A 26490-nucleotide genomic window follows, 5' to 3' on the forward strand; every position below is an offset into this window, starting at 1 on the left:
GCAAAACCAGTGCTAATGTTCTGGACTGTAAACTGGACAGTAAAAATGTTCTGATGGTTGTTGTTCCTTGTAAATAAAGTGCAGAATTGGTCAGACAGTGTCTTCTGTCATAAGTCACATAATATTCTGAGTTGGGAGGAACCCACGATGATCATCGAGACCAACTCCTGACTTCACAGAAGGAGACCTGAGAGTTAAACCATATATCTAAGAGCATATTCCAAAATACATCTAAGAGCATTGGTTTTAGATTAGAGAATTCTAAGTAGTGGTGAATTGGGATTCAGCATCTAATTTTAATGGAATTTAGTAGATTAAGTTAGAATTGTATTTTTGCTCTTTATCATTTATCACACTTACAAAGTGTTCTTTGAATTTCACATTTACTGGAAGATTTGCAAGAAGTGATTAAGAAGTGTATCAGAGCCTGTATCTAAACTGTACAGATTTCTGCCCCTGGGAGCAATGCCTAGGCCAGAAGCAGTGTGGTTCATGTATGCAGTGCTTGGCCTGGTGCCCCTAAGATGATTTGCACAGTCCAAGTTTCCTTTAAAACCTGCGTCGTGTTTCTGTGACTCTGAGAATCATTGCTGTTATGATTTCTTCTGCCTAAAATGCCATGCTGTCTATATGTCAGTCGTAAGAGTGATATTTTGATGTTATGATGCCAAAGATATTTTTCGCATGTCCTGAAGCATGGTTTGAGAAAGTCAGTTGTGTTTGGGATGTAGAGATTGCAGTGGTGGAAAGGTTTCTGAAGGCAAAAGGAACAAAACCTGATTTGGTCTTGATTATACTCTCAAAAGAGGGATTTTTCAGAAAGAGTAACAGATTTTTGACAGAAGAGTACATGGGTTACATCTCAGAAGGAATTAGTTGCTTTGTCCCAGAAGGCTGCCCTGGTATAAACTGACATGCATGTGGTGTGGGTGCTCAGGGGTTCAAGACCGAAAATGAAGCAACTGACTTTCTCAGTTGGTGTAGGCAGACAGACATACTCAGAAACCACATAAATTATAGTTGATAAGAAGCCTGCATTCAGGCATGTTCTAAGCGGTTTTAAAATACTTCAGTAGGTGTTTGCCCATCTCTGTCATGATGTTTGAAAGAACTAATTAATATATTTGATTTCATTTGTTGAGTTCTAAAACAAAAAAATAAAACCTTCACCATATCTCAGTATGGGTTTGATGCTTGAATTTCAGAGTAAAGTAATAAGGCAACAAAATATTGCGTTCAAAGAAAGAATACATGTAACCCATTAAAATCTTTTGGAAAAAAAAAAAAACAAAACAAAAAAATAACTCTTCTGATAGGATTTTTTTTTTTTATCTTTGCAATTCTCAGAAGAGTTTTTAAAATTTTCAAGTTGCCTTCAATGTCATTTTTGAAATTAAACTCAGTTGCTTTTTTGAGTTACTTGTAAGTGTGCTTAAGATATCTTTTTGCATAAATTCTCCTTCATAAGTAGGAAAATCCTTTCTACATATACTCACCTCCCTTTAAGAAGTGTCATCTCATTATTTATATTCTTTCTTCTTTAAGACAAGTCATTGAGTCGTCTTTACAGATATGTCATGAAAATGTAGTCAGAAGATCTCCAAATGCTTTAGAAAGAGAAATATAAAAACCTGATAAATAATCACTTGTTTCATAATTTTTATTTATTTGCCTCATAGTTTTGATTTAGTATTAACACTTTCAATGTGATCAAACTTACTTTGTGACTTTCTGTTCTGTGTATATGAATTGCATGGTAAAAATTCCAGCAAGCCGAATATAAATTACAATAACCAGGGTAATGTAATCCTTAGTATATTTCTAGATTTTTTTTCCTTCTGTAGCACATTAATAAGCTGCATGAACCTTCTGGTCTAAAATTATTTGTTTCTAACAAAATAATGTGAAGAAATCGACGTTCATTTCTGTAGTAATTCAAAAATAATGGTAGGAAATAATTACTCCTATTTCTCAGTCTGTGACTTTTATATATTAGGATCAGAAACAATTTATCTTTTCTGGATGCTAAATATATGCTTTAGCTGCTTATTAATATTTGCTTTTGTTTCTGGCTCACAATTTTTTATGTAGAATGTAAGAGTGTGGGTTTTGGCTTATTAAAATGATGTATTGATGCAGAGACCTTCAGAGTTTGGAGGTTTTTTCAGTATTTTTCAGGTGTTTAAAAAAGCTTGTACTGTTAATAGCAATTGAACACTTTGATCCCTATTAATGTAATGTGTATTTGTTAGAAAATACATTGAAAGATAATGCTGCATAATACAAGTAATTAGTGAAAACATGCCCAAGACTTGGCTTAAATGATGTTTGAAGTTGACTAAATTATTGTTATCTTGAATAAAAGCTTATTATTTCAAATGTGTTATCTGGGGACACTGTAGTAAAAATATTATTTTAATGAGTGTTAGAATTGATGAATATAGTACAGGGATATTAATAGTGATCTTGCTCTCTTTTTTTTTTTTTTTGGTTGTTTAAATTTATGAAAAAATAATAAGACTTTGATTCCAATAAAAATAATAAACAGGTGAAACAAGAGAAGAATTGGCAGAGTCAACAGGCTGAAATAGCTGAGCTCTGTGATTCTGCAGGATTGACTTTGAGGAAAAACAAACATCTTGTTAGAAGGAGTTTTAATTGCTCTGTAACCATGTCTTCCAGATGTTGGGTCAGTGGAGGGACTTGCTTATCACAGAGCTTGGGATGCTCTCTATTGGACCAGTTCAACAACATCCTCAATCACAAGACACTCTGTTGACCAGAGACGTCGAGGAGCATTCAACCGGGAAGCAGTAATAACGATGTCTGAAGATGATCATCCACACGTGTTAGCTCTAGACGAATGTCAAAAGTATGTGTTACATCTTTCTTATCAGATTCTAATGTTTGCTTAATGTCAAGGATACAGCAGCACTTCTTTATTTCAGAGTCGAGTAGTAAATACTGCTGGACCCTACCAGGGTTAAGCATATTTCTTTGTTTAGAAGACAAATCTTAGTATTAATTTTTTTAATGCAATTGCAGAATGAAGATACATCATCTTATATGTTTTTCTTACATTTCAGATGAAATAATCACTTCATTTTCATGTAATGTTAAAAAAAACAAGCTGGTTTTGAGAAAAGTGAGCTAAATGCAAACTATCAAGTGATCATTTTACTGATTTCTTTTGTCACACGTTACTTATTGCTTAAATAAAAACAAAATTAATTTAATCATTTACAGAAAGGAATCTTGAGTTTCTCATATGGCAAATTGATAGGCCCAGGTGTTTATCACAAACATCAGTGTTGTATAAAATTGTATAGCAAGATCTACACTTATAGTGCTTGTAAACAACATCCGGGAAAGAAGTCTTACTTAGTTCCCTTCCTGCCACTCTCAATCAGACTGTTTCCTAGTGAGATAACAGAAGGCCTTATATTTCTACTTCAGCCTCTTGCTAGTAAGTGCCTTACAAATCTGAGTTACTTTAATCTTCTCTGTTAGTTCTGGAAGAAAGGCAAGGCAAACTAATTTTTCTTCTTCTTATAACTCTCCACCTTTGGGGAGGCTAGGCTACATTTCTGACTTAGAAGCTCTATTTTTAAGATGTTGAACATACAATGTTGCAGTAGTCAAGCAGGTTATTTCCATGTGTGACTTCATGTACAGTTCATGCAAGTTAAGAGTTTATGCTCTATTGTAAAATACGATTTATCTAGGTATCATAAATAAATCAACTAAATACTGATGGAAATTGCAGTGAGAGGATGGACAGGTTCTGACTAGTGTATAAATGTCATCCACAGCTCATTCTATAACATTTTGTCCACCATTATTTAACAGTAGCAAGGGGCCAATTGAGCCTCCTGTAAAGCATATTAAGATGATTTGAATCCTCATTACCAACCTTCTGCATTACCAGTCCTTTGGTCTGTATCACATTTCTAATATGGGAAAACCTGCAGATTAATTTCACTGTTAGAAATTACTAATATACGCATTACCAGAATTAAGTTTATATCGTTACACAGTTTGTATTTGTCTTTAACGGTATGATCAGAATTGAACAGACCTATGAAGAGAAAAAAAATGTGTACTTATGTACAAGTTAATGAACTAAGAAACTGCTATAATTTCTAGGATGTTGGGCTATTAGATTTTCTTATTCACCATTGATTATCACAGTTACTTATAGATGCCATTCATAATTGTCTGTGAAGGCATGTGGGTTTTTTTTTGTTGCTCATTTCATACAGAATTAAATAATAAAATGTATCTCATGGTTTTGTTTGTTGTTTTGATTTTAATACAGCTTGATGTTTTGGACCAACTGGAATGAGCAACTCCCAAGCATCATGAGATCTACTCTCTCAGGCAAAAATGCACAGGTTATCATTAGTACAGATATTCTGACACCAAATGGACTTACCATTGATCATAGGGCGGAGAAACTTTACTTTTCAGATGGCAGCTTGGGAAAAATTGAGAGGTGTGAATATGATGGATCACAAAGATATGTAAGTAAAACAAAAATCCTGAACATATTCATTGTAAATCTGTTTCTTTGCATTTGTTAGCATCTTTAAAATGAAAATGTTACAGAAAGAGTATTAGTTGCTCATTTTCTCCTAATATTAGTTGTATATGAGATTTAAAACTGAAACACTTCCGAAGCACAAGTAATGCCCAACACATTCCAGATTCTGCATGACCTTCTGGAGATGCAGACCCTTACCATGAAATCTGTTTGCATTAGTATTGAGCCTGAAGCATCACTGTCCTAAATGTTCTGTAATATCATCTTGAAAAAAACGCAGAGCTAACTTCAGTGGAAGAGGTAGAGAAATGTTCTGCTTTACATGGGAGGATTATAATTTTCCTTCCAGTGCCCAACTTATCTGAATACACTGGAATTTCTTTTGTGTAATGCTTCTGTGTTACTGTACAAGTCTTATTTTTTTCTTTTCTAACTATGCATTTTCAGATATATTCAACCATTCAGATATATTCAACTCCATTGCTCTTTCATTATAATACATTTTCATACTCGAGTACAAAATACTTCAGTGCTCTGTTAGTTTTAGCTCAAGTAGTCCTTTTGCTTGGAACGTGCTGAAGGCAGTAATCGCTGCTCATGGTTCTGTTGCATGTTTAGCTCTGCATTTCTCATATTTCATGAAGTCTTTTAGGGATTTTGTACCTCCCAAAGTGCATGATAAAATGAATGAAGGGCATGTTCTGGGTTATATCTTCAGTTCCTGGGTCTACAAGATAATATCTGGTACATCAGTTCACTTTCACATCTATTAATTTTTAATAAATCCTTCAAACACTGTATAAAAGATTCAAGTGTTTGCATCTGAAATGAAAATGAAATTATCCATGAGAAGTTCCTCATACTTTGTTTAGGAAAAATTTCCTTATCAGAACAAAACAAGAGAGCCACACTTGTAAGAGCAGAACAGCAGAAGTAATATCAGCATGATTATGCATATAGTTTGCGTCATTTCTTTCGCCTTTTGTTTTCATTTGTATAAATTAACCACAGCTCACCAATGTTTTTAGATGCAATGACTGTATCAGAAACTGGACAAACCACACCTATATGGATTCTAAAGTATACAATCTCTGGCTATCTATATACACTGTCAAAATTGATAAACTTTCTGAGATTTTTGCTTGGTGAATCCACCTGTGTATCTAAGAATAACATACAGAAAGCCCTTTGGTGGTTTTCTTTGGTGGTTTGTTTTGGTTTTTCAGTTGGGAGATAAAAATAGAAATACTACTTTTACTTCTTTCATAAATCCCTTTTTTTTTAATCCGTTAATTATATCTTGATTTGAAATGCTGTACAAAATCTGTAGTTACTAGTATTTAAATTCGGGTCATGCTTTCAAAGATGATTCATACCATTTAGATCTGTATGTCATTTAGTTACTGTTATGTTTTTTTGTTAGAAAATATAACAGCACATGGTATTCTAGATGTGCATGTAATGGATCCATATTGAATCATATAACAACTCAGTTGTGTTTGCAGAATTGTCTCTTATGTTACTAAATACAAGTGATCAAAAGTTTTAACTGAGTTGCATGCAATGAGCTTGGAGTTCCTACTTAAATTACAAAAGGATATAGCTAGTTCAAATGAAAAACTTAGTTTCTACCATTTGAATTTTTTTTACATCCTGCTTCATTCATCAGTTCTCCTAAAATATATCCAGTCTTAAGTGTGTTTATTCCTGACTAATTTGAATAATTATGTATCTGGAAAGTACCTCAGTTTTCTGCCTACCACGTTAAACTGTTTTTCAAATGGACTCTTGAGAGACTTGTCGCCATCTTAAAATACAAGCACAGGAGATTCGAGTAAGAGGAAATTACCTGTTTTTCTCATACTTGTCAGCTTTCTCAACTATTGGCTTTGTAGGACTTTGATAACAATTTGAAAGTTCTAGTATATATTGACTTCATCCTCTTGACTTCGTGTCCTTTGTATTCTATTTTGTTGTCATTTTTGAAGATTGATGGTATACTAGAGGATTTTTTTTTTTATTTTTTTTTTAATTCCATCGCATGATATATTCATCTATATTATTATAATTGTAAGTGACAAACCCCTGTCTTGATTTAAGATTCATTGGTCAGTTAAAAATGCCTATATGAAAGACACACGCAACTTTTGTTTTCTTCACAAGTAGAATCTAGGGCTGATACTTCATTGTGTTTGCCTGCAAGTTAAAAGCAAGTTCAGACGCTCTTATGTTCCTGGAGGTTGAGGTTGAACATAAATAGTTATATCCATGCCGGTTTATTCCAGTGGCTTGCTTTGCTGAAATACATTACCTACATTACCATCTCTACCTACAAAGTTATTTCTCTGTCACTACTATTTCTTCCCCATTACACTAAGCAAAGAAGTTCCTGAAAGTGGTGAGCTTAGTCCAGCATGATCTTCTGAAGGCTTTTGGAGAGCTTAAGCTATACTACTGTTGGTTGTCTTACACCAAGTTATATTTGGGGAGAATACGTAAACTCTGTTGTCAAAAATACTGATCTGAGTTATAACATGCTATGAGCTTTGGAACTGACTTGTGTGCATTTCCTGGATTTTGAAGGCACTTTTTCTGCATTAGTTAGATGAGGATTGTCATACCAGAAAAAAACCCACCAGGCTGCTTCGTTCAAATCTGTATTGAAACTGTACTGGCCTTACTAGCAGAGCTTCAGCAGAGTTGCTTATCGCTGTGGAGATGCATTCTTACTGATACAAGAATGCCAGAATCCAACCAGGAAATTGTATTCTTGATTAGTGAAATATTTCCGTAACAGTTGTTTTTCTCCATTCATATGCTGTTCGGTTTGACAAGATACATTAGGAGAATACAAGCAGTAGTCATTCCACTGTCTTGGTGAGCTGAGATTCTTTAGGGTATTTCAGCAAGGTCCTGCCATCAAACACCCTGCAAAAACAGTTTAATCAGATTGCCATTTTCTTCACTGTATCTGCTTCATTGCTTCTAGTTTCAGTTAGGTTAACAAAGGTAGAAATTGTATAGTAGAACATGTAATGCTAATGGTAATGTAATGAATTTTCTTCCAGGTAGCAGCTTCTTTCTTCATTCTACTCACTACAATAATCTAGTACATTGAATGGGTAGAAAATAATTTAGCAGTATCGAATTGATTCTTTTAAGTGGATTGTAAGAGTTTATTGATTTTGTGTTAAGCTGATATTTTAATACTAGTGTTTGGTTGCTGGAGTAATCTTTCTAGTTTGGAAGAATTTTTTTTTGGTTGTGTTCTTTCTTATTACTTAGAAGATAGGCAGTTTTGTTGTTTGGTTTTGATTTTTTTTTTTTTTTTTTTTTTTTTTAATGCTTCTTGTTCTGCTCTGTCAGATCTTGCTGTTTAAAAAACACAAGTGGTAATTATTTTTTTGCACAGTCCCTTCCCTTTTTCTTTCAGTTTTGCTCCTGCCCTTAGTTGGGCTTAATATTGTGGCCACACTTGGTTTTAGCTGCTTAGTACTTTAATTATAACGTGAACATTGTAACATGAAATTATAGCCATGAACACAGACTGAGCCAACAGCAGATAAAGCTGAATTGATGTTTGGACTTATTTTTCCAATAAATCATGACCTATTTTGTTTGGGTTTGGTTTTCTGTTTTGTATGTTGGTATTTTTGGTATTTTGGTTTTGGGTTGGTTGTTTAGGGGTTTTTTTGTGTGTGTGTGTGTGGTGGTGTTGGTTTTGGTTTTTTGTGGGGTTTTTTTGGGGGGAGGGGGATTGGTTTTGTTTTTTTTTCTTCTTCTTCACTGTTGAGTTTTCTGCAACATTTTGTGTACTGACAACCTAGAAATAGAATTCTGGTTATTTTCTAACATTCAGGCTGGAATGTTTTGGTCTCAGTTATGGTTTTGTGGACCTACAGGTGTGATTTTAAAAATCAATATGGTTTTAGAGGTGTCTCCAGTAATTATAATCTTTGTGTAATTGCAACCTTCCAGTAATTATAACTTTCAGTTTCTAGAATATATGCTTTTATTTCGTTGGAATTCTGTATTTGAGCAATTAAATAAATTCCGAAGTTGATTTTCAACTTCTGTTGTCTTCAGTAACATTTTATCAGATCTGTTCTTCAGAAATGGAAGTTAAAGGTTTGGCTGTGCATTTAAAAAAAACATGACTTTATGACTGACATCTGAAATTACTTTTCAGATCTGGCATTATATTTATTTCTAGTACAAGTATGATTGAGAACAGCAGAGTAATTTTGGTCAATTCTTGGAAAGTATTCATGATGACCCTGAGAAGTGGCCGAATAACTCACCAAGGCAGGATAAAAGTGAGATCAGCCAAAGTAGCCAGAACAGATGTAAGTCATACAAAATATTAACAATTAGAAATGTAGAATTCATTTCTAGCATGGAGAAACAAAAAATAATTGTTGAAGAGGAAGCACTTCTGATTTTGTTACATTGCAGTTAGACGGTTCTCTTGAAACAGGATTTTACAATTCTTGGTAAATGTGGTATGTCCCTTGTATCCCTTGCTATGTGACTGCAAAGCAAGTTATTATGTATTTTTGAAAGATACAGTAAATGAAAATCCATTCATCAAAGGTATGGCAATGATGAAAATACAATCTTTATTCAGGCCAATCAAGAAAAAGCATGATTATTTTTTAGTAGGGTATTGGCACTGTTCTTCCACAAAACCCAACACAAATGTTGACTATGAATTCTAATTTCTGTTGTGGCAAAAGGAATGAGTAATTGGTAAACTCACAAGTTTACCACCTACAAGTTCTTCTTCTGTCTTTAACCTCCCTTTCCACTTCCCACTGACCCTCTCCCCCCCCCAAATATTTATTTTATTCATAAAATCACAGAATGGTTTGGGTTTGAAGGGACGTTCAAGATCATCCAGTTCCAACCCCCTGCCATGGGCAGGGACACCTTCCACTGGGCCAGGTTGCTCCAAGCCCCATCCAACCTGGCCTTGAACACTTCCAGGGATGGGGCAGCCACAGCTTCTCTGGGCAGCCTGTTCCAGTGTCTCCTTACCCTCACAGTGAAGTATTTCGTCGTAATACCTAATCTAAATCTTCCCTCTTTCAGTTTAAAGCTATTCTCCCTTCCTATCCCTACCTGCCCTTGTAAAAAGTCCCTTTCCAGCTTTCTTGTCAGCCCCTTTAGGCACTGGAAAACTTACTTGGCTTTTTTTTTTTTTTTCCCTTTCCTGGTCAACAGAGCATTTTTTTCCTAATAACATCACAGTGTTGGAAGATCACAATTTGGATACTCCAGATCAAGACTGATAGATTCGTTTATCTAGGAAGAGATAGAATTTTTGCTTTTTATTAAGGCAATAACATCAATAAAAGGCAAAACACGGAGTGTGGTATAAGTGTGTTTTTTTAGGTGGGTAAATTGAATACATAAAAGTTATGACTTAGGTTATTTGATTTTTTTCCCCTGGCTATGCAGCTGGTTCCCTGTATCACAGTGGGTTTTTTTTGTTTTTTTGTTTTTTTTCTTTTCTATAGATTCCTTGTCTATAATCTTTTAAAAACACTATTCATAACTGAGTAATAAATGTAATGCTATTTTTTGTCTTCTATTTGAAAGAATAAAATGCATTAGCTAATTTTGATTAATATGGTGTTGTGTGTAAGAAGGTTCTGTCAGACTGAGTTTTCTGATTTTAATCTAAAATGTTATTTTTAGATTACTGGTATTGCTTTATACTTGTATAATTTATTATGGAATTGACTTTAAATTGTCATTAATTTAAACCTTTTTAAGTATAGTTTTCTATACTAGTTTGTCATTCTGTTACAGACCTCTGCTTGTATTTAGGTATCTTTAGAAGAGTAGAGAACCCTTTAAAAACATTTATAAGCTTTATTAGATGGCACTGCCCATTTATTAAGCATTTTGAAGGAGAAGTGTTATCAATAAGCCATTCATTAGAGCTAAAATACTGAAAAGCAACTCTTGTCATTTAAACTCAGCAGGTAACTCAGTACCATACAAGCGCTTGCTTAACCCCCACTTTCCCCTCCCTGGATGGGATAGCGAGGAGAATCAAAGGAATGTAAAACCTGTGGGTTGAGATAAGAACAGCTTAATAACTAAAATACAATGTAATATTAATATCACTACTAATAATAATCAGGATAAGGGAAATAACAAGGGGAGAGAATATAAAACTAAAAGGGGAAAAGGAAAAGAACAATAAATACACGTGATGCCCAATACAATTGCTCACCACCCACTGACCAATACCCAGCCCGACCCAAGCAGCGATCGGTTCCTTCCAGGTAACTTCCCCCAGTTTATATACTGAGCGTGACGTGGTGTGGTATGGAATACCCCTTTGGCTAGTTTGCCTCAGGTGTCCTTTCTCTGCTCCTTCCCAGCTTCTTGTGCCCTTTCTCACTGGCAGAACATGAGAGACTGAGAAGTCCTTGATCAGCATAAGTGCTACTTAGCAACAACTAAAACATTGTTGTGTTATCAGCATTGTACTCAGACTAAAGCCAAAACATAGCATTGTACCAGCTACGAGGAAGACAATTAACTCTCAGCTGAAACAAGGACAGCAACTTTATATTTTAAGCTGGTGCATTAAATTTATGCGCTTATCTTTAAAAAATGTCTTTTTGTAAGTTAAACATTGTCATGATAAGAATTGTTATGAACCTAATTCGTACTGATAATCTAATACAAGTTTTATATGTCATTCAAATTGCAGCATTATGGCAAAAATTCTTGTCTACTTGACATTTGTCTGGCTGGCTCCTCCCCTTTTTCAGTCATGTTTTTTCTAGAGAAACTGCTACACATAGCCCAAATTTAGAGCAATTACATGTTAAAAGGTGTCAGGAGAACTTGAAAATCAGAACTTAGGAGGAGAGCATCATAGGTAAAATGAAATTGCCCTGCTACTTGTGATGTTCCTTACCCTAGCCCTCAGTCTCCTTATATCCTTACAGTAAGAGGAGAACACTTTTCAACTGTTATTTGGAGCTCAAAGTACATGCTGTAACTGAATGTTGGTATCATTCCATATTAAAATGTGATGTATTGTTGGATGTTTCTCACTTGCAGTGGTTCAGACTGAAGGGGTGGTAGGGATCTCCTGTTCAGGTTTCCTTAATGTTTTAAAATTATATATATAGGTACGATTTTTGGTATGTAAACTTACAGTAAAATATGTCGAGAGGGTCTTCATGTGCTTGATTTTGTTTACGCTTTTTTTTTAGCAGTATAAAAAAATCTTGTTACTGTAAAAAAAAAGTCTGTTCAGTTCAGATCTTTGTAATGCAGAATGGCAGTACATTGCTTGTCTCAATGCGTGTGCACATTCATTCAGTACCACATTGCTCTCTTCTGAGACCAAAAACATTGCTGATAACCATAGTTATTCTTGCTTTCTGCCTGTGGCACGGGGTTCTTTTAAGTTGATTGTCTTAGAGTTTTTACAATTTAAAAGCATAATTTTTCTTATGGATGAATGATGATCACTGATTCTGCATTGGCTTTCTTCTGTGTTATTTGGGTACACGCATATCCTGAAATACTGCCGCAGTTGGCTTATGTGTAGATCCAAAGCTTATCAGATTAATATCGATAACTCAGAGGAATACATCTGAAATGTGCTTGTAGTGGCTTCCATCATTTGTTTGGGGTTTTTTTTCTGTCAAGGGAAAGCACTCAGCAAGAAAAGAGGAAGCAAAGAGTAGTGGGCAGACCGTTCTGTGCTTCCTACCCATCCTGGGCCAGCCAGATGGTGTCATCCAGGGAGGATTTCAATAGAGTCACAGTGTAAGAACCTGAATTTTTGTTACATGATCCTGCTGGTGAATCTACGGTTACCTCTGAACAGAGCTGCAGACACTGCTGGGAAAGTAAACATGCACGCCATACAGACTGCAAAATTTAGAAACATAGATGACTTACAACAGGTCTGATGCACAGCAGATTTGGTTGACACTGAATCCGCAGGATTTCCACATGATTTGGCAGGTAACCAAAGGGTGAACAGACTTTTAAAGAAATCATCTTTCAATTTCAGTTAATTCTGCTCATCTAGTTGTGCCATCAAGATTTTAAAAAAAAAAATCAAACCAAACAAACAAAAACCCTAGAAAGTTAAAAGGTTTGTAAAGGTGACCAAAAGCTAGTAGAAATAGGAACACTTTCTTTTGGATGCTTGAATAAAGCCAGTGATGTTAGATAGCACTGTAACTTGATCAAGGAGACTTCAGTGACTGAAATGCTATGAGCACTAGTGAACAAATGTTCCCGGATGTTAGCTTTTGTGACCTTTTATTTGGATTTCAAATCCCCCAAGGTTGAATAATGATCAGTTCTGTAATGTACTTACATTCTTTTAACAAAGAATTCTTTTAACAAAAGAATTTTTGGAGAAAAATTGCGACATTGCTACAGAACACAAAGTTGAACATAGCGCTTTCTTTAGCATTGGCTGTGACAATGAAGTCCTTCAAACTGGTGCAATTTCACACAATCATAGAGAAAAAAATGTGGGGTTGCATAATCTGCAACCAGATTTTGTACAGATCTTTCAGAGTCGTACATGATCAGTTTTATTACTTTTTCCCCAGACATGTGTCTGAATGTGAATAGCATAGGCTTTTAAGTGTTGTATACAAAGTTTCTTACAGTAAATGTGCACAATTACGGAAGAGGCCTTTTTGTCATTGATACATTCTCATTAATCTTTTAATACTTTTAATTTTGGAAAAAGGTTGGCTAGAGAAAATGTCCTCTTGGGACATTTATCAGTGGAAAAAGTCTTTGCTGAAAAAAGAGATATGCTGGTCAGACCTTTTTTCAAATATGCAGAAATATATAATGTACATAGTAATGCATAATTTGTTACAATTATCTGATTAATATAAGTAATTTTGAGACTCTCTCTAAGTGAGTTTAAACTTGACCAGAAACACTCCCATGCACTGGACTACAATTATTTATGTTAGCATTGTTGAAATACCCTGGGCAGTGAACCGGCATAGGTGTGAACAAACTCCCACTGAAGCGTTGGTATTGAATACTGAAGAGCTAGGGCACCTTCTTAGTCTTCAATGCATAGTTATAATTGAAAAAGGAGCAGGGGGAGGGATGTTATTCCACAAAATTGAATTTGGATGTCCTATGTATTAGGTGATTTATTTATATGAAGAGAAAGACTTCCCCTGCCCCCTTATTCGTTTATTTATTAAATATAGGATTGACCATTACTACTTATTCCTCATTCCTTCATTTAGAAAAATGGTACACAGCATCCACTTGCAAGTAGGCTAAACCGTGTACCAGTTTGCTCTGCATGCACAGTGCAACCTACGTGCATGTGTGCAGACAGCATCAATAGCTCAAATTCATCAGATGTTCTGTGTATATGCAGATGATTATCCTTTATATTTCAAGTAACTTGCATTGTTATTATAAAGGTCCTTAGGGAACAAGGATAAAGGAAATAAAGCAGATGAAAAACTATGGTGACCTAAGTAGAGATATAGGTTGAGCATTGATGATTATGAAAAGAGTGATTTCTGTTGGGTTGTTAAAAGAAAGATTTTTTTTTTTTTTTTTTTTGGTTTGATACCAATTTCTCTATGATAAGTAGCAGCTAGATACATAGATATAAAGAGGTTTTTGACAATCTGGATCAGAACTGTTCTCGCTTTATACATATACATAAATTATTAATTTCCACAAAGAAACATGGAAGAACACAATGCAATAAATATGTTCAGAATATTATTTATTTCCATTATTTATCTAATGGATAAATAATAACCCCCTTGCACTAACTCTGGTCAAAATTAAATTTTCAACTAGAGAACTGTCTAAAAAGTGTTATATTCTTCAGAATGTACATGTGTTACGTATTTAATTCTGATGCATAGAAAGGAAGAACATGTGTGAAAATGTTTTACAGGAGCTGTGATTTAGACTGGGATTACTTGTATTTCTGCAGTTCGCTTTCAAACCCTACTGCAATGAACTGCAATTAATATTTTCTTTCTAGATTTTAAACTGATAATTAGTATAGTGACTGAGGAGATCTAAAAAACGAAACAAAACAACAAAAAACATTTATTGTCTTTGGTCCAAGTTTCTAATGTGATCATATGGTGAAAGCTGTTCAGTTCTGAAACATGCTTTTTGCTTTGATTCATGAAGACTCAGAATTTTTGGACTTTCAGTCACCCTACAGTACCTCTTGTTCTCTTTTCTGTTTGAGCTATTAAGCTGGTAGTGTGTTGAGTAGGTATTTTTACAGGCACATTTAGATAAACCGTGATTTTTTTATTTTTTTTTTAATTAAGAGACAGCTGCCTGGATTTCTGATATTTGGACTCTTGTAGCATCCTTTTGACGCATTTTAAGTGCACCTATTTCATTTTTCCAGGTGCTGTAAATACAGAAGAATTAAGTGTTTTGCCTAGAACGGTGAAGTTATTTGAGTCAGTTTGCGCTTTTAAAACTTCTTATTCAGCAGCAACATTCCTTCTTATGTTTCTCTTCTGTACTTATGTATTTTAGGTAATTGTTAAATCTGGACCAGGGACTTTTCTCAGCCTGGCTGTATATGATGATTATATCTTCTGGTCAGATGGAGTGAGGAGAGCTATTCTCCGTTCCAGTAAATATACAGGAGGAGATACAAAAGTTCTTCGTTCTGATATCCCGCATCAGCCAATGGGCATTATTGCTGTTGCCAATGATACTAACAGTTGTAAGTTACAAAGCAAGATAACATTATTTTGTTAATTCCAGTATAATTTGTTTCAAGAATTTTACTTAGTTTTAACCAAGTAAAACATTTCATGGTGTTTCATAAATTCCTTTTTGTTATAGGAACCGTTAACAAAAGATGGACTATAACCTCTTCCCCAAGTAAATATTATTGAATGACCATTTTCTCCTGTGGACATTGTTCTCATTTGATAGGAATTAAATCATTTCCTGTCAAATATCAGCAGTTTTGAATGTTGTGGGGGTTTTAAATTATTAAAGTAACTTCATTGTTTATCTTTAGTATGCTAGTATCTGAAGCATTTTCATCTGACTGATAAAACTTGAATCAATGGCCTGTGAATCTGAGATATGGCGATCTTTGCTTTCTCAAAGACATTGGCCACTGAAGGAAATTTAATAAAACAGACTTCATCTTTTATCATTTGTTTTTCAGGTGAGTTATCTCCTTGTGCGCTAATGAATGGAGGTTGTCATGATTTATGCCTTCTGACACCTGACGGTCGAGTAAACTGCTCATGTAGAGGGGATAGAATACTGATAGATGATAACAGATGTGTGAGTAAGTAATACTAGCTGACACAATGTTTTTCTATGGTGTGATGCAGTTGGCTATCATAAGCAAAGACAGTTGGCCCAAGCCATTAATTTTGTTGCTCTATGTACTGTTAAAATTGATCTGGCAATTCAGCATGTACCAGGCTTTTTACTGGTTTATGTCTTACAAGGCTTTTGGGGGTAAAAAGCATTAATACTTAAATTTATTTTGGGGGTAAAAATACATTAATACATATATACTTATTATAAATACTTATTTGGGGGTAAATATGTTAATACTCTCCTTAAATTCTAGTTTGGATAGTTGTGTTCTGCTCAACATTTCCTATTTGCAGTTCATTTCTGTTGAGTACAAATATTTTCATTTCGTGTCCTTATGTCCTTAGGCATATGAAAGTATTTTAGCTTATTAACCAGCTGTTGTATTTAATCATGTGGAATTGTGGGTTTAGTAATTGGGAAATGTATCACTTTAAGCTGGCAGACTCCTTGGAGACTGGTTTTGTTGAAGAATATTCTGTATTACACTGTTTCAAGTTCTCGCATCTTCCCAGGCTACTTCTGAACCAATGTCTTGGTACCTGATGAAAAAAATTAGTGGTTCAGAATACATGGTCATCCATTTCAGCTTCCTTAAATCACACTGTCTTTGTGCAGAACTGATGTTTATGAACATGAAGCATGTGCTAGTAAGTTGGAAGGGTACAATATATGTACACACTCTGCACTCTTCCAGGTTTTCTAATAGTTTGGAAAAAATCTCTGTCACTTTGGTAATGCTGTGCCTTAGCAGGAGTCAATTAATGGGAAAGCTTTGCGTTGTTTCCTCAAGGATAACCCATGTTCGTAATGTGGAACGTGGCTTTGTGCATCTCCCCTCAATAAGTGTAGCTGTCTGGATTTGGAATGAAGAAGAAGCTGGGGGGGGGGGAAGGAAACGTGGTTCCTTATGTCTTGGTTAATGTCACTGTGTTATAGCTCTTCTGTCAAAGTTAGAGAGCCCTTCCAAATTCCAGTGGTTTATTGGACCTTTACTTCCGTGGGGCAGAAATCCGAACTCTTGGATCAAGTTTTCAACTTCCATATTTATTTGCCAAGTATGCCTGTTCTGCTGCTTCAGTTTCATAGCTTTGATCCACCTGCTTTCTCTAAATCAAATTTTTTATCATAACAGTAGAGAGACACTATACTATTCAACAAAAATTACATTCAAGTTTTGGATATGGTTTAGCAAGAAGTGTAGACAGTTTACCTGCTTCAGACTCTTCTGTGGCAATCTGTTGCTCCTGCACAGACTAACAAGTGGCTTCTCTTCTACCGATATAGAGTCGCTTTTAAAACGCTGGTCTGTGTATGCAGAACTGTGTTGATGTGGGATACGAAGAGATGTAGTTCTTCATTGACATGCTAGTTATTTTGCTAACCTGCTTCTTTGCTAACAGATTTTATTTTGGTCATGCCACTGATATTTTTCATGCTAGAATGTTATTAGGCTTTCCTGGTATATCTGAGTCAATAGTATTTTTGTATCAATATTTTCATAACAGGACAAAATACTGTTGTTTAATGATCAGTTGAAGAAGAGCAAGAAGTGTGCTTCTGTCTTACTCTTCCTCCCATCATATGCCTTTTATCAGCAATAACAGTTGTGTAACTGAATGATGACTTTACTGACTTGTTTGACTGGGAATTAGATTTTTTTGGGGTTTAGACCCAGTTTTGGTTGGATCAGTGAGCAGAACTTACTCAACTTGATGCTGCAAGATCACGAGAGCCAGTTACAGAGAACTAGTGAGAAGACTGTGATGAGGTAAAGGGCAGAAATACACCTAAAGTACTGACGTGATTTTAAATTGGCTGCAGGTACCCTTAGGACTGGATCCTGGTCCATCAGAATCTGATTCTTAGGCTTGGCAGCTCAGCTACACAGCTCTGAGGAGCCTGTAATTAGTTTTAAACCATACCAGCCTAATTGCTTGGTTATTGTATCTAAGATTTTAATCCTAAAATTTCTTTGCCATGTTTATTTTGATCCATAGCTTTGCCTTTTACTCAGTTTCCTAAAATATTAATATTAAGTGAAACCAGATGCATACATTAATTATGCATATAATCAGTGTAATCATACGGAAGCTACCAGCATGTCCTAAACAAATATGTGAATTGCTAAGGCTTTATTCCATGCTTTCACACACTTCACAGTTCCCCCTCCAACTTTACCTTTGGCTCACACATACATGTTGTTGTTATTTGTTGTGTGTTTACATAGTACATTATAAGGCCACTGAGATTTCAGAGGGAGACCTGATTCTGTAATTAAGTATATGGAAGTATGAGGGTTAAAACTCTTATCCTTCACAAGGGAGTATACAGCTGATCTAGAGTCAAGATGCAATAGTAAAGTAATGTATAACTAACCTGTATTACATTTACAGCTCTTACTCAACAACTGCTTTGTCTTGTATAATTGAGATACAATGAATTTTAAAAATTATTTGCAGTGATAAAGATTTCAATTTAAACTATAACACTTTCAGAGTAGCAGACTTTTAGTCTAGTAACAGAATCCAGTGATCAATTGAGCTTGTATGGACAGGAATCTGATTGTTAATGGTTCAAAGATAATTAAGACTTCGCAACATCACAAAAAGATGTTTTCATCTAGAGCCAAGTGTTTCTGCTTCCTGCAGATGGAATATTACCACCAGGCTTATAAAATCACCTTATTTCACCTCCCATATTGCTAAATTTTATTGATTTTGATAATTCAAATGGAGCTAGATAATTTCCATAAGTTCCTTTGCCTGCCAGTTTGCACTTGATCGTGTGGGATCAGCTAGCATTGTCCCATCCCTTTACCTATAAGACTTAGTATGATAAAGTACAGAGATTGCTAAAGACTTAAAGTAACTGCTGCCAACTTCTCTGAATCTGGCAAGGAAGATTTCCTTTGTTGCTACAGTGGCAAGAGCCTAATGGTTTGATTTTTTTCCTGCCTCACGGGAGGGCAGAAACCTCATTTGCTGATAAAGAAGAGATCAAATTGTAGCAGGTTAAAAGTTTTTCAGTGCTTGGTTCAGGTATTTACATCATTAAAATTTCAGTTGCCTAGAATAATTGGAATTGGAGAAAATACAAAGAAGAGTTGGAATTCTTAATATCTGGAGTAGTAAGGAGACAGATCTTTCACTCATCCATATTTTACCTTCATTAAATGTAACGGACGTTGTCAATTTCATGTAATGACTTAAAATTGTTGCATGAGTGCAATGGAAGTCCTGGTTTGCTTGGAGGTGGGAGAGAAAGATGGCTGCTGGCATCCCAAAGAGTTTGAAAAAAACATAACCAAGATGAAAAACATAACTGCTATTATGGTAGTAGGATACTGCTTTCTTAGTAACAGTTACAGTCTTTGCCTATCTATCATAATTACTTCTGAGACAGATAAAAGTATCTACATGCATTCATCGAGTCTGGTTAGGACTATATCAGATGAGTGACTGAAGTTGAACCTTAATTAAAGAGCTTTATCTCACCTGTTTGTTTACCTTGAAAGTTGGGGTTTGAAGCAATCCTACAATGGTTTCCAGTTAGAGTTTAACTGAGGAAAGATTATACTATACATACTTCTTTTTTCCCCCCACCTTACTCTGAAGATTGCAATCTAAGATGCTGAGCTAGATGAACTAAAACAGTAATTGAGAATGACTTTTCCCAAGATCTAAGATCTTAAAATGCTTAAAAAATGGGGGGAAAGAGAGAAAAATAATTGCTGTGATAAACTAGATTAAAATTTAAAGGGCTGTATAAATCAAATACAAGATCAGATATCACCTTGTCCAGAATCTATGCTTTCAGCATTGAATCGAATTCAGAAATGTCTTCAGTTTATATTGGCTTGTTGCATATAGTGCACATTGGTTCTTCCTGAATTTGTGCTGAAGTAATTATAATGGAAACAAGAAAAAAACATAATTATTAGGTATCATTTCTCTATTCTTTCTCCTGAGTTGTATATACTTGTCCTTTCTCTCAAGTTTGATATTTTGTTTAGAACCATACAAATGAAACAAATGTACTATTATGTGTCAGTTTCATGATACTTTTCTAGTTTCTAAATGAACTAAAAGAAAATCTGTATGCAAGAAAAAGCAGAAGTAAAAATTTTCAATGTACATCTTATTCTCTTCTAAAATAATAGATAAAACATTCACCCTGAGAAGGAGAGAACACAAAAATTACCAATTCAAATTTTTTAATAAAAATAAATAAGTGAAGTAGAAACAACGTGTTTTCTTCATTGGGTGTTAGGCTGTATCTTCAACATTGGATGTACTACAGTAATGCCAGTACCTGTGTAGATACTGAGCAGCTGTACAGTGCCACAGAGCAGAGTTGAGAGTTCAAATTGACTGCTAGGTAATGGTGTTTGGTTCTTGCTTTTGGATGTGCTATGTTGAAGAGATTATTTTTAAACACCTGTTAAGAGACAGTTCCATAGAAGCTGGGGTTGTGGAGAAACATGTGTGGGCAGAGGATAGCTGAGCACAGTAGTTACAAAGTCATTTATTCAGCCTGGAGAAGAGAAGGCTCCAGCGATACCTTAGAGCAGCCGTCCAGCACTTAAATGGACTTACAAGAAAGCTGGAGAGGGACTTTTTACAAGGGCAGGTAGGGATAGGACAAGGGGTAATGCCTTTAAAATGAAAGAGAGTAGATTTAGATTAGATACAAGGAAGGAATTCTTTACTGTGAGGGTGGTGAGACACTGGCACAAGTTGCCCAGAGACGCTGTGGCTGTCCCATCCCTGGAAGTGTTCAAGGCCGAGTTGGACAGGGCTTTGAGCAACCTGGTCTAGTGGAAGCTGTCCCTGCTGATGGCAGGGGGGGTTGGAAATAGATGACCTTGAAGGTCCCTTCAAACCCAAACCATTCTATGGTTCTATGAAAGCATCATATCAGAATCACTGCCTTCAAGTTGCTTCGCTATGTGTTCCTTCATGGGTGTTTGGCTATGTATTTTTCTTTTACAGACTCTCTCTTACCTTGGTTTGGAATTCACCCCAACATAAAATTTCTGAAAACAGTTTTCTACTTAGATATCTATCCTCAATCCTATATAATATAAATAAATTTACAGAGAAGTATAGCAGTCTTGCAGACCACCACTGTGTAGAAGCTTTTAAGTTCTGATGCCATGGTGGGGATTTTTTTTTACTTAGGTTTTCAAAAACTTTGTAGGAGACATTTTAAATGTAGCCAACATTTTTTTTTTGTTTTCCAATAAGTGTAAAAGCTACTAAAAATTACGTTTTAATGTGTTTTATTTTTAGCAAAAAATTCTACATGCAACATTTATTCAGAGTTTGAATGTGGAAATGGTGAATGCATTGAGTATCAGTTGACTTGTGATGGCATCGCTCATTGTAAGGACAAGTCTGATGAGAAACTTTTTTACTGTGGTAAGTATTTCCAGATGTTTCACCTTCATGTTCTTATTTTGTTATACATGCTTACATTGGTTACTCTGTAACTTTTCTACTTATTCATACCAACTGCTCACCAAGATGCACAAGAAGAAAATGCCAACTTGCACATTAAGAAGCCCTTCATGTTACATGGATAGAATGACTTACATCTGAACATAGTTATCTTGCGAACTTCATGTATTAGATGACTTACATTGAACAAAAAACATCTAAAATGTCCTCACGTTTCTGTCTCCAACACCAAAAATAAGGAAAAAACACAACTAGCTGCTTTTTCAAGGATGAGAATGAGAGTATTTTCAATTTTAATTTAGCATCTTCGATTTATTTTCCTATATTTAATAAGATTTTCTCTGTGAAAACACTAAAATAGAAGTATTATAAAATACAAAAAATGTCTGTGTAATCTTTCCAACCAATTTTCTGTTTAAGTTTATAGTGTCATTATTCTTCATACCAATCACTTTGCATCTTGCAACAAGTTTGACACAAGTTTGTCTTGTCATTACTTTCTCATTACTTTCATGTTATCCTTATCTGTTTTGGGGTTTTTTTCATTTCCTAATAATCACTGAATCACTTCCAATTTTTTTTGAGTCCAACTGAGTTTACCTGCTATGGGGTCTTAAATACTACTGTTCAAATAATTTTCCTAAATCACTTAGGATTTAGTCACCTAGTGAATTAGTGTCACCTTAGTGAATTCATGTATCCTGCCCATTATGTGAAATCTCCTTGTTACCTGTGTGCCTGTAAGTCTTGGCCTTTATCTTGTTTTATATAACCATAGCACAGCCTTGGTCTCTCTTCTGTGTCCAATATGAACAATTTCATATAATTTCAAACCCACCCAATATGTTTATACCTGCCACCTCTGTAGTTTTATAAAAATATCTGCTTTAATTCCTGGAGGTCACCTCTACCATTTTAATGGCTGGGGTTGGTAGTGGAAAAAGAAGCAGAATAGCTTTCTTCTTGGTTTTGTTTTGGGGTTTTTTTCCCCCTGAAAAAAAAATAAACACCACCAATCTGATCATAGCAACTGATACTATGACCTATGTCCTATGTCAGACTTCTGCTTAGTAATAGCTTTGATCATGTCATGTAAAACTAACTAACATTCCATCAGATCAACTACATGTAGGAAACTAAGGAGGTTTGTTTGGATCTGAAAAAAGATCAGACAAGGAAAGAAGATTCTGGATAATACAAAACATTGCTAGTTACTGGGTAGGGGGGAGGCCCTTGAATTGAAAAGACAGCTTCAAAGCACTGAAAAGTAAATGACTTCAGTCTATGAATTCTACTACGGTTTTCTTAATAAGGGTACGTTGATGTATTTGTATTTATGTATGCATATTTCTTAGACATAAGAAGCGATTAAAAAAAAATCCAAACATGCACATCAAAAAAACCACACAAAAAACAACGCCAGAAAAAAGTCCAGTCAGTTTTGTTTTCATATGGATTAAGCCTCTTTGTCTCTAATTTTAGTCATTTATTTCATTCACAGTCGATGGAAAAAGGATTAAGGTTTCATATAGTTTCTTTTACTTTGTTAGGAGGAAGTAGGTTGAAGGAATAGAGAGAGAGTCACCTAGGAAGAAATAAGAAAGTTGTAGCTAATGAGGAATCTCACAATACTCTTTCTTGTCATTCTGAAGAAGCTGTCTTATACGTCAGTAGTCAGAGGTTTACTGAGCTGCTATAACTATTTTATGCTTTATGCTGCAATATGGAAAAAATATAAGTGTAAAATCCAACATTTGGAAAAATCCATTTTTCCATGGATTTGCCACATAAGTTTATGACGGACTTTGTATTAATTTGTAGTGTTACAGTGTACCTTTTCATAGAATCATAGTATGGTTTGGGTTGGAAGGAACCTTAAAGATCATCTAGTTCCAAACCTCCAAAAGTAGAAAGAGCTGTGGTTCTGTAATGCACTAGGTCATATACAGTATCTCTTTTTCTGAATCTGATAAAGTACAGGATGGTGGACTCATTAACTAATTCAGTGAGCATTATTTATTCATTGTTGTGGCATCAGTTCTACAACAGTTAGGGCTTTAGTAAATCATTCCTAAATTTTCAGCATATCAACATATGTAACATTCAACATTCTTCAGAAGCGTCCCTACTTGAGCAGATCACTTGCAGTGTTGGTATTCAGAAATCCAGAAACTTTTCTGCTAATATTTTGTTATTTTACTCTCCATTGTACTCTCCTAATTTGGTTTAGGGCAAATTCACTATGTTTCATTCTATATGATAGAATTGCTGGTGCTATATTCAGACATTGTCACAAGCCTGACAAAAGTGTGTCAAAACAAATGTATTTAAAGCACATGAGCTTTTTATACCACAGGATGATGAAAATTGGGATTAGGCTTCCCTTTTTCATTTTTTGTCATTTTTTGTGCTTTCATTTATTATTATTTATCTGTTTATCATTTCAAGTTCTACTGGACAGTAAGTGAACAATATCTGATCTTTTTCCTGTAGCTTCAAATGCGTTTTCATATAAAATGTTTTTCTGGAATGTTTGTCTGGTTGTAATGTAAGGGTATTTTTATAAGAGATCAAGTGTCTAAATGAAATTATGTGCTTGTACTTAACAGAAAATAGAGGCTGTCGGAAGGGTTTCAAGCCATGTTCTAATCGTCGCTGTGTTTCAAGTAACAAAGTATGTGATGGTGTAAATGACTGTGGTGACAATTCTGATGAGTTTGGCTGTAAAGGTAAATGACAGTTACTTCCAAAGTGATTTCAGAATATTGCTCTGTAAATACTTAGTATGTAAACAGAAGTAGCTAGGAAATGCATATAACTTTATTGATATTACAGGTGCTGAGATTTGTTTTGTTAGAATTCAGAAACAAGCAGGTGCACACTAATATGTGTGGGAAAACGTGTTAGAATTGGTATGAAGATTGATTTTGGTTTACACCTACAGCCCTCAAGAAGGAAAGTGGGTCTGGCTATGGAAATACAGTTGCTGCTTGTTTTATGAAGTAGTAAATGAGAGAGTATCTTTACTACAGACAGAAGAGTTGAAAGATGGGTGATTTCTTCTCTCTCTGCTGCACTGTTTCTTTAAAGTAACCAGTGTTCTATTTCTTTGCTTCTCAGATGTGTGGCAACATCTGTGTTCTTTGCAAAACTTACTAGAATTGTTCTTCTATTTATATCAGAATTGGTTTTATGTCTTGAAACATGAGTATATCTATTCATCAGCCAATGAATAAAGACTAGCTAGCAGACAACACAAATCCTTAGTTACAATTCAGAAGGATTGGAGGGGAAACTATTCTACAATATATAGCTAAAATCTATGTAGCTGTATTAACCAGCAGTTTTTTGAAAGCACTGCATGGGTTTTAATCATTTAGCTGAATATGAGTAGAAAGAAAAGTATACAGGCAAAAACCTCAACCTCACATTACGTGAAAGAGATCTGATTCATAGATGGTCCTGAAAGTGCTTCTTCCTTCCTCACATGATGACTATATCAAATTGAATTGAAATATCAAGAGAGACATTTAGGTGGGGAAAAAAAAAAATAGAAACTTATGCTTTCAAGTTTATTAGGCCTTATGTTTCTACTGTTTTTTTAGCTATGACAGGTACAGTGTGTTCTGAATTCCTCATGCAAAGGTAGAAGGTTTAAACATAGTACATACACTATGCATCTGAAGAGTCCGTTTAGTACATAAATTTGCATCTTTTATAACCATATGTTACAGATTCAGCGTGTGCTTCCACAGAATTCCGTTGTGCAGATGGGATTTGCATTGGAAAATCGGCACAGTGCAACCAGATCATTGATTGTGCAGATGCTTCAGATGAAAAGAACTGTAGTAAGTTTGTGTTTGAGCTTCATCAGAGCATCTGTTCCATGATTATTCCTTGTTATAGAGCAGTTAATTCAGTCATTACTAGTTGGGTACCAGCAGCTCCATGTTTTGCACAAACTCAAGTTAAACGTGCAAACCAAACTGTGACGCTCTTAATCTGTATTACATGTGATAAAGTAATTTACTTCTCTTTCCAGATAGTACAAGCTGTGCTTACTTCTATAAACTTGGAATAAAATCTTCAGGATTTATTAGCTGTAATTCAACATCACTTTGTATACTGCCAGAATGGATATGTGATGGATCTAATGACTGTGGAGATTATACAGATGAACTAAAATGCCCAGGTAACTGTGGAAAAAAAAAAAAAACAAAAACCCCTTACTTTTTTTTTTTTTTTCCTTAAAGATACTGCTATATTTCTGGTTCTTTTTTATAATTGTGGTGCAAAATGTTTATTAAGTCAATACTGTTTTATTTAATACAGAGATCAATATAATGCCGAATGCAGCTTTTTTTCACCAGTCTTTATTTTGCGTTTCATTAGATTATGCAAATTATTACAAATTACTACTGCATTTCTCTGAAGCAAACTATAATGTCTAGCTTTCTATTTCATCCAGGTTAGGTCTGTCATTAACCATTTTTATTTAAGTAAAACATTAGTCATTACAATATCAAGCTCTCCAAGCATCAGCACGATCACTCAGGAACTGTTATTAGCTATTGCTTTAGTGCTGGTATTTTTTTTTTTCTCGCCTTTTTTTTTTTTACTTTCTCTTTTAATTTGTCAAGGTACTTGGGATAAGTTGCCAGGGTAGAATCCAGGGTTACTGCTTTTGTGCTTGTCCTGGTCTTCAGCCCGTACAAAGCAATCAGGGTACACTTGAGTCCCGGTCCTAGCACTAAGGTGATTTATATTTAGTGTTAAGCAATGAAGGATGGCATAGGATTGCTCGTTTATTATCCGGAACCTCTCATTTGAGAATATTAAGTGCAGTATGTAAACATATCTATAAATAAAGGAGCAAAAAATTGTATTTAGAGTGAGAATACTTTAATGAACATAACTTTCTTGATATGTATTTGTAGGATTAGGCCCATCCTAGTAAATTCTCATCAAACTGAAGACAGTGAACTAGTAAAGAAACTCAAGGGATATTAAGCCTGTACCTCCTCTACTGCACCTTGAGCTTTTTAAGAAAAATTTATAAAATAAATCAGTATTATTTTTTGTTCATAATATTCCTGTTACTGTCATCTTCCAGAACCTCAT

The 26490-nt window shown here is 34.9% G+C and overlaps 1 protein-coding gene across 10 annotated transcripts in view; it reads left to right on the top strand.

Annotated features, from left to right (window-relative positions):
* LRP1B (LDL receptor related protein 1B) overlaps positions 1-26490 on the top strand; it is a 752766-nt gene that overhangs the window by 593468 nt on the left and 132808 nt on the right. For all 10 annotated transcript variants that reach the window (XM_030487472.1, XM_030487474.1, XM_030487475.1 and 7 more), the window contains 8 exons: positions 2683-2872; positions 4319-4523; positions 15098-15290; positions 15747-15872; positions 21202-21330; positions 23979-24098; positions 25104-25217; positions 25412-25561. In XM_030487472.1, coding sequence (XP_030343332.1) covers positions 2683-2872; positions 4319-4523; positions 15098-15290; positions 15747-15872; positions 21202-21330; positions 23979-24098; positions 25104-25217; positions 25412-25561 — 1227 coding nt within the window. The remainder of the gene's footprint in view (positions 1-2682; positions 2873-4318; positions 4524-15097; positions 15291-15746; positions 15873-21201; positions 21331-23978; positions 24099-25103; positions 25218-25411; positions 25562-26490) is intronic.

This window comes from Strigops habroptila, chromosome 5 (assembly GCF_004027225.2).
Source record: "Strigops habroptila isolate Jane chromosome 5, bStrHab1.2.pri, whole genome shotgun sequence".
Taxonomy (NCBI): domain Eukaryota; kingdom Metazoa; phylum Chordata; class Aves; order Psittaciformes; family Psittacidae; genus Strigops; species Strigops habroptila.